This window comes from Merops nubicus, unplaced genomic scaffold (assembly GCF_000691845.1).
Source record: "Merops nubicus isolate BGI_N331 unplaced genomic scaffold, ASM69184v1 scaffold29886, whole genome shotgun sequence".
Lineage (NCBI taxonomy): Eukaryota > Metazoa > Chordata > Aves > Coraciiformes > Meropidae > Merops > Merops nubicus.
This window is the reverse complement of record NW_008613472.1, coordinates 1,479-10,748: the sequence shown is the minus strand read 5'-3', so window position 1 is coordinate 10,748 and position 9,270 is coordinate 1,479. Positions and strand designations below refer to the sequence as shown.

Sequence of the window (9,270 nt, the reverse complement as noted above, 5' to 3'; positions counted from 1 at the left end):
AGGGTACTTTTAGGTTGTACATGTCTTCTTTCTCACAAAAATTAGGGGTTTAATTTCTGCCTCCCCCTCAAGGAGCAGAGCAGGTGATGCAGTATCCAGAGTGTCCCCAGTGTGTCGGAGCCTTTCCTGCTTTGTTAACAGGCTGGGTCCTGCTTTGGCAGAACAAATGTGGGGGAGAAGTATTGAATTTTCATGCAGAGACTGAAAATAAGCCTGGAGGAGCATTTTTTGGGGAATTCCTAGGTTACAGAGCTGGGAGAGACTGTATCAACTCATTTGACTCTTGTGTTTTACTGGATTATCCCTTAGGTTGCCCTGTGTGCTGTGTGCAGGCTGCTCTTGAACTTGAGCAGCAATACCCTTTGAATATTTTTTTTAAAGTTTATTTTAATAGGCAGAGCAGCAATACCCTTTGAATATTTTTTTAGTTTATTTTAATAGGCAACTACTTCACAGGACAGTTTGCATTTTCCTCTGGTGCCTCAACTCCATGGGGTTTATAAAACAAAGCATTTCAGGTTCTTGGTAAGGGCTCAGGCTGCATTTGCTGCTTTGAAGAAGGTGAGGCTGCCTTGCTGTGGTAGGAGCTGCTGCAGCTACTCTGTTAATTGCTGCTGTGCCCTGGGGCTAATTAAAGCCCAGCCGTGGGTGGTACCTGCCCCGTGCCCCAGCCTGGCTCCTGGGCTGGGGAAGGGGAGGGGACTGATGTGCTGCACATCTGGCTGGAGGCCAGCCTTTTGGATGTCTCCTGCTGGCAGCCACAGCATCTGTGCTGGGAGGTGCTCTGCCTTTAAGAGGGATTAAATTTTCATCCAGATCACTTAATTTCTCCTTCTCTAAGGAAGTGGCTCAGCCTTGTGCCACGTGGGTAGTCCTTACCCAGGAAGCTTATAGAATCATAGAATCATAGAATTCTTTAGGTTGGAAGGGACCTCCAAGATCATCAAGTCCAACCATTGAGCCATTAGGGCTCTAAAGTCCTCTGCTAAAACAGATCAGAATCTGTCAGGGTTGGAAGGGACCACAAGGATCCCCCAGTTCCAACCCCTCTGCCATGAGCAGGGACTTGGGGCTGCCCAGCTCCATCTTTCCTTCCCTCTCTCCTGTTTGGAAGATGTGACTGGGGAGGGGATGGAGGCTGCTGTTGGAGTGTGGAATCATAGATTGGTTTGGGTTGGAAGGGACCTTTCAAATTCATCCAGTCCCACCCCCTGAATGGACAGGGACATCTGCAGCTAGAGCAGGTTGCTCAGAGACTCAGCCAACCTCACCTGGGATGGTTCCAGGGATGGGGCAAAGGTAAGAAGCAAGATGAGCTTCATCTGGTGGTGAAACAGAGTGCAAGGCTGTGGTGCTCTGTTGTTTGGGCCAGCTGGAGCACTGCTGAACTTCCTCCAGTGCTTCCCAGTATCATTCCTTCCCTTTCCCACTCTGGGCCTGCCAGCAGAACTGCCTGTGTCCTTGCCTGCTGACCCAGGCTGCTCAGACCCTACAGGGTGACACTGCTTTAACAGCAGGCGTGTCTGGGATCTGGCTGACATGAGTGCTGTAGGGAGCTGTGACACAGCAGCTGTGCTGGCAGGGTGGGGAGGATGAGGAGGTGACAGCCAGCAGGGATGTGGTGGCTGCAGGGCAGCGAACCACTGACTCCCAGTTCCTCATCCTGTGCTCACCAGTGTGCTGCTCAGGCAAATGGAACCAGCCACGTTCTCAGAGGGCTCACAGGACTTGGGTGTCTCACAGTCCAGACACAGAGCTGTGGTGTGGATGCAAACATCTAATGAATTGCACTCAAATCATCTGAAAAAGCTCTGACATTCACAGAGGACACAGATGTAGCCTGGTCTTTGATCTTGGGCAGCAAAAGGAATGCAGTCCCAAGATGCAGAACGGTTCTGTGTCAAACCAAGCCTTCATTTAGAAGTGTGAGCTGACCTGGGTTTGTTTTCTTCATAAGACATGAAAGTAAAATAAGAACATTTCCCCCCACACATTAAATGCTAGAGAAGGACTTGGATGGCAACATGTCTCTGCAAAGAAAAAGCCCAAAATATCATGGGTACCTTCAAGAGCATTAGTGGGGGTGTGCAGAAGATGCTGAGGAACGAGCTGCAGGGTTGCTGTAGGGAAGAGGGTTGTGCCTCTTTGGGCATGGGCTTTGGCCCCAGGGTGCTGGCTTTGAACTGTCTTGTCTTTCTGCCTCTGAACTCAATTTCTTTGTTGATGAGTTTATGAGGAATGGAAAGAAGAAGAAGGAAAAGAGGTGGCAGCTGATGTGCACATTCCTTTCTGGTGTGTTCTGCTTCCGTCACCTCCGGGCTGGTCCCGTGTCCGTGAGCAGAGCCTGGCCTTGTGTGCCTGCTCCATGCCTCCTGCTTACACAGAGCCCCTGGGAAGCAGTGCACAGAATAAACCTTCTCCTTTTCAGCCCTGCAGCGTGGAAGGCTGAAGGGAAATGGCCAGATCCACAGCTAATGCATCATTGTGGAATGTATCTGTGAAGGCAGCCCCTTCCTTAGTCAAACCACAGGCAGATGAGGAGTCTTTTGTTGACTGTCTCCTGCTATTCTCTCAACTAAAACAGATGCAGCCAAGCAATGTGAGCTGAGGAGTCTGAGAAAGTGCCAAGGAAATGGAAAAATACTTGGAAGGTCTGTGCTGTGCCTTGTCAACATCCAGGAGTGTGAGGATACGATTTAAAACCAGGTTAAAACTGAGATAGCATATTGATCATTTCCAGTGGGAGTGCCTTGGTGTGAGGCAGAGCAGCTGCTTGCATGCCCCACGGTGCCACAGAACAGTCTTCTTCCAGAAGAGTCTGCCATGTGCAATGAAAACCACAGAGGTAATTTCACAGAACTCAGGAAACCTTGTTAACCTCTCGTGTGTGGGTCTGTTCAGCTGCAGAATGAAGAGGAGCCAGGTGAGACTGCCCCAGTGGTGAGCGACGCCCCTCCGCCTTACAGCAGCATTTCTGCAGAGAATACAGGTAAACAGGACTGCAGGGAAGTACCTGGGTTTGCTCTCCTGCCTCTTGCTCTTTCCTGCCTCCCTCATTGTTCTCGTTATTGATGGATGGCATTGCAGCATCTCTACCAAGCCTGCAAAGGATCAGGATTGATCCGGAGAGCTGATTGGTACTTGTGGTTTAGAAGATGCATTTTGGCTGCCTTCATCTGATGTCATCCCATCAAGTAGTGTTCAAGTTACATTTCACAGTGTTCTCAGGAGGTTGAAGACAGTTAAAATCAAAGTACTGTGGGGATTTGTGGTTCCCATCTCATTATTTGGCATTTGGGTGATGCTGTGCTCCTTTTGAAAAGGACTTGTTCCTTAAAAGGGACTAAAGTATTAACTCTTTCTGCAGTTTCAATATCTAAGGACTTGGTGATAAGGATCATACTTCTGAATCACCACAAGGTTGTGTCACTAACAGCTTTTAGCAAAACTGGTTTGTGTTGGTTAGGTACCAGGTTATTCTGGCCTAGGTAAATCTTTTCTTTTTTTCCCCTATGGAACATTCATAGTTAACTGTCCAGGTAAGATCTGTGAATGAAAGGTGACACCCTGTCAGTCTCTCAAACAGCCTCCCAGCTTCAGATGGAAGTGTGTTGTTCCTCAAGCTGCCCTGCCCTGGGCACACCAACCATAAAGATGTCCAGTTGGTTTTGGTTACTTAGCACATCTCAGTGGCTGGGGCTCACAAACGTTTCATTTTAGTTCCAGTCCCTTTCTCCTCCATCAGAAAACAATTAGGAGCCTCTCTCTCTGGAAAAACTGGTCACCAGTGGCCTAAGGCTTGCAGTGATGCTGGTTTGAATCCAACCACTTGGACTTGGAAATGTGTCTACTTCTGTTTATTGGGGTTGGGAGAGACACAGCATGTGTCACTGTTTGAAAAACAAATGCAGCCAGGCATGTTAGTTCTGTGGGTATTATCTTCTGTTAGATAAGGTGCTGCCTTTTGTGAAAAGTGTGATTTTTTCACATTGTTTTGGGGTGGCAGGAGGCTGGAAGGGTGGGGAGGGGGCAGGAGAGACAGGCTTCAACAGTCTGGGGTGGTGGGGTCTTCTGAGGTGGTCCTGAAACACTTCTCATTCCCAGCAGGGTGTGCTTGAGGAACTGACAAGTTACCTTTCATACAATTGTTTTTTTTCCCAGCTTATTTTGACTACAAGGATGAGTCAGGATTTCCCAAGCCTCCATCTTACAACGTGGCCACAACGCTGCCTAGTTACGACGAGGCAGAGAGAACCAAGGCTGAGGCCACAATTCCCTTGGTTCCTGGGAGGGTGAGTGTGCTCAGCTGCCTCTGTCTTTTGCATTTCTTGTGCAGAATTTCTGGTTTAACTCCTGCTGATCAAGGGTCATGATTTATTTATTTTTTTTCCAAGCTGTGGTGGTATTACACACTCCCAAGAGTTCAAGTTCTGTGGCTAATTTTGGATTTTTTAGTAATTTTCCTCTGGGCAGCTATGATGATGTAAGACATCTCAGTAATGCCAGCTTGTGCTAGCCAGATGAGTTTGGCAGGCTGACAGAGGCACTGTAGTGTATCCGTGTGCACTGTCACTGCTGGTTTCTTTTTTCTTTTAAAAAAAAGATTTAGGATTAATTATTCAGCCATCCAGCATCTCTGCCCTGGATAGTCTGCTGCTTGCTTAGCTGACTTCCAGAGGTCACTCTGGCAGGCACAGGAAGATAAAACCATTCTGTCAGATCAATTATTTTTTCATTTTTATATTTCTTTTGTTGTTTTTTTTTAAACATTAGTTCTTGTTCAGCCTTTTCCTCCACCCCTGCTAGCATTAGATGTCCACTGCTCATTATACTTCTTCAGAGAAACCAAATTCTTTGCTGAGATAAGTTGAATTTTTTTGATGATAGGGGAATTCTTTACAGTGGCAACAAGAACATGCTAGATCTTGACTGTCTTTAAAGTATTTTGTATCATGTATTTCATATTTCAGGCACTGCATCATCTCAGGAGGAGAAGCAGAACTTTTTCCTATCTGCATTTGTAGCCTTTTGAGATTTAGGATTCCAACCCCCTTCCCCACGGGGGACTTTCGTTAAATGGGAGTGGTTTGTACCTCTCCATTGTACACTGCCTTTTTTTTCTGAGGGGTACAGGATTTTCTGGCCCTTTTGGAGAGCCACACACAGAACTGGGATTGCTGGATGGACTGGGCAGCCTGCAGCCCACCTCTCTCTTCCCTTGATTTGCAGGATGAGGACTTTGTGACACGGGATGACTTTGATGACACTGACCAGCTGAGGATAGGAAATGATGGTATCTTCATGCTGACTTTCTTCAGTAAGTACATGGTGGAACTTACTTTTTTATCAGCCAGTGACTCAAAATAACTAGTTATTTTCAGACTTAGGTTTATGTAGCACCTGGAAAAATCTGTGAGCAAGGATTTTATGGGTTTTTTTCCTTGGAACACAAAGAAGGCTTGACCTGCTGCTTTTCTCCTGCTTTCTCAGTGGCATTCCTCTTCAACTGGATTGGATTTTTCCTGTCTTTCTGCCTGACTACTTCAGCTGCAGGACGATATGGGGCCATCTCTGGCTTTGGGCTGTCTCTTATTAAGTGGATTCTTATTGTCAGGGTAAGTTGTGTAGTGCAAAACCAGGTACGTAGACACTGCTGCTCTTTGTCCCTAGCTGGCTTTTGTCTCAGTTGTACTGAAGTTATTTATAGATGGAGCTTTTTACAACCAAGTAAATTTTGAGCCCATTATTCACTGAGAACAGAGCTTTTTCATCATTCTGTCCTGTTTCTATGTGGGAGTTTTGATTGCAATGAAAGAGAATAAGGGTTGCACACCCAAGTATGGAGCTTTCTGACAGAGCCACTGTGTTGGATCAAAATCTCTGTGTGTGTGGAGCAGTGACAATGATCAATGTGACAGAGCTGTGACAGATCAATGGTTTGTAAGATCTTTATCCATTTAAAGCAAGCCCTGCAGGCACAGGGATATGTCTCTCCAGCATGATGTTCGTTGGTGCTCCTCTGAAAGAAACATATAAAAATAAAATTCTCTAAAATGCAGGTTAGCCGATGGGAAGAGAGAAAGAGGGATGTGGAACCGAGGGGGTGGGAGGTTTGCCTCTGGAGGAAGGAGAGGCAGCCACTGCTTTGTGACAGGACAGGAGAAGCCCGCTGGTGCCCTCTGGTGTGATGCACACGCAGGGGAGGATCAGGAGGAAACCACTTTCTGCTTTGTTTTATTTCCATAGAAACTCTGGGCATGAACAGGCTGTTAAAACATCCGATGTGCTCCCTCTGCCGGGTCACACAGGGAGAAGAGGGGCCTGACAGAGCTGGTTTGTGTAGTGGGAGCCTGGACACAGAGCTGGGGCCTGGCTGGGCTCAGACCTCTGCCTGCAGTGCAAGAAAAGCTGACAAAGTACTTGTAAAACGTGGAGAGGGAGAAAGAGAAACCTTCCTGGAAAAAAAACCCTAGGGTACAGATGTGCCAATGGTGAAAAAAACAATCAAACTGGTTTTTTTGCTGGGACTGAAAGAAATTACCAGCAAAACTTTATTTGGAGGGCATGAAAAGAAGGTGTCTGTGGAAATGACATTTCAGACATTACAGGCCAAATCTGAAATTTCAAGCAAAAAAATGTCATGGGCTGTGCCTAAGTAGAAGCAGAGAGCACTAGAGGCTGTCACTTCATACCTAATCTCTTTGGGCTAGGAACTGGAATTTGTGTGTGCAGCATCTGTTAACATTTTTCTGTAAAGGTTTCTGGGGTCCTCCTGTAACAGTGGTGTCAAGAACTATTTTCTGGATTAAGAGGTGTCACAGAAAGAGATGACCTTAACTCTGGATTTGTTTTAAACTTTGATAACAAACTTACCCTTTCTTGGGTTTTAAAACTTGAATAGAATGAAACCAAAGAAATTTCAGTGTTTACCACTGACAGAGTGAGCTTCAGCACCCTGATAGTGTCAGGGCCTTTCATTCAATAGGCAGGAATTTTCCTAACAGAAATCTTGTCAGAGGGTTCCACAGATCTGGGCTGTTTCTTTTTCAGCTGTGCTTTTGTTTGCTATACTATTCAGCCTTATGATGTAATTACCATGATCTAGTGCTGCAAACCTGGTTTTCCCTTTCAGAAGCTGGAACTGTGACTTATAAACATCAAATATGTGAGAGAAAATAGGATTATTTGCCCAGGAGTGTCTTTCTGCCTCACTGATGGTGGGAGTTTGTCTGGGTATTGAATCTGCTCCATTCCCCTTGGTTAGAGCTGGTCTGAAGTGGATAGAAAAACCTTAAATGAAAGTTGGTGCTGAAATTGGTGAAAATAGATTTGGGTTCAGAAAATTCCATGTGCTCTAACTTGCATCTTTTTTTGTTGTTGTTTTTTAGTTCTCCACCTATTTTCCTGGTTACTTTGATGGCCAGTATTGGCTGTGGTGGGTCTTCCTTGTACTAGGTGAGTGTTTGGGAGTGGAGAGGCAATGCATGATTAAAAGCTCTGTAAAGTGCAGTTTGGGCCTTTGTGAGCATGGTTCTACTGGCTATTAAAATAAGTGCATGTAGAGGTAGAGCTGAAATGTAACCCTGCCAGTTCTCCTCCTCATCCTGAATGCCTTCTAGGTTTTAAAGGCACATAGACACTGTCCTGCTGCTGTCATTTCTTGCTGGCAGTGCCCTATTTATCATGCAGAAGGAGTAAAGAGGAGAACAGTGCTTGTCATTGTCATAACTTAACTTGTATTGTCTTATATCATAAATGGAAGAATGGGTTCTGCTCTGTCTCTTTTCCTTTTCCTCCTTTAGAAGTGACTGGATCTCATTTGAAGCCCAAAATCTGGTGATTGCCCAAGTAAAGTTTGGTTTTGAGATTGTCTGAAGTGGAAAGATTGTCACTGAGACAAAAAATAATGGTTGTATATGATCAGCTGTAGTGCATCCCAGTGACTCTGGTCCCTTGGCATAGTGACAGTGAGTTGAACTGTGGATTGAAGCATTAACTGGACAAATGTCTTTCTTCCATCCAGGTTTTCTGCTGTTTCTCAGAGGATTTATTAACTACGCAAAGGTTAGGAAGATGCCAGACACTTTTTCCACTCTCCCCAGAACCAGAGTTCTCTTTATTTACTAAAGGTAAACTTTCTGCTTTCCCCAATTTCTTCTGGTTTGGTTTTAGCTCCATTTGGTGACTCTTTGGGACTAGATTTCTCTTTGCTTGAATATTTTTAGAACACAAGGCAGCAGAAAACAGCTGCCTCTTGGTATCCCTTACGCAGCTCCTGTTTCTGCAGAGTCCAGGCTGACTTGGTGGGGAGCAGAGGAATACTTGACATATTTACTTGACATTTCCCCCTGAGTTTTTCCTTTGAGGAATTCATTAGATTCCCCATGACTTGAATTGTAAGAACAAAATCCCTGCCCCTTGGTAGGGTGCTGTATTGAGCAAATCAAGTGCAAGGCACGTGGCCTAGTGTCCTAAACATGAGTAAAGGTCACAAAATGTTAGAAAATGGTGCCAGTGTCCTTGGCTTATGTCCTGGGAAGAGCAATTTGTCTGAATTTTGCCTGGTGTTTGATTTTTCTGCCAAGTTCCTGAAGAAATTAAACTCTTGTGCACCTTTGCTCTGTGAAAGCCCCTCCCATGTGCTGGGACTACTGTCCTGCCTGAACATCCTTCAGAATCCTTCATGCCTGGAAGTCTTTGGCTTTAAGGCTGGGCCTTAATTGTTGCTGCCTTAATGGGACTTTAAAGAAGGAAGCTTAAGTAGCTGAACCCTCCTAGCATAATTTCCTGCTTGCAGCAGATAATGGCCTTGCATTAACTGTCCCTCCCCGAGGGGAAGGAAATCCTGTAATAGGTTGTTCCCAGATGGCCAGTGCAACATGATGCTCCCTTTACAAATATCATCATAACAGGAGATTTCCCCAGGACCAGGGTGAAGCAGTTGCAGCTGGGACAGCGACAGAGAGAAACCAAACAAACCCCAGCTTGAAACTGAGGGTCGTGAAGCTGTTCAGATTTAAAAACAGGCTGGATTTTTCCAAACACCCTTTCCTTGTGTTAGAGACTGCAGGTTGTGTGGGGGTCTGCTTCAGTCCTGGGCTGGGCCGAGGACCTGCTGCACAAAACAGGCATTGTGCAGCCCTTCCCAGCTTGAGCTTTCCACCCGTGACAGCGTGTAAAAATAGTCCAGTCCAGCTATTTAAGTGTTTCAGTTCTGTTTAACTGAAGTTATGGTTTATGACCTCCTCCAGGATTTGTAATATCCTCTCA

The 9,270-nt window shown here is 45.8% G+C and overlaps 1 protein-coding gene across 1 annotated transcript in view; it reads left to right on the top strand.

Moving 5' to 3' along the window:
• Positions 1-2,901: 2,901 nt before the first annotated feature.
• Positions 2,902-9,270, top strand: part of NDFIP1 (Nedd4 family interacting protein 1) — a gene marked incomplete at its 5' end in the record, with an annotated part of 7,604 nt that continues 1,235 nt past the window's right edge. The window contains 5 exons of the mRNA XM_008941921.1: positions 2,902-2,989; positions 4,162-4,292; positions 5,230-5,317; positions 5,491-5,615; positions 7,389-7,455. Of these exons, the coding sequence (XP_008940169.1) occupies positions 2,902-2,989; positions 4,162-4,292; positions 5,230-5,317; positions 5,491-5,615; positions 7,389-7,455 (499 nt within the window). The remainder of the gene's footprint in view (positions 2,990-4,161; positions 4,293-5,229; positions 5,318-5,490; positions 5,616-7,388; positions 7,456-9,270) is intronic.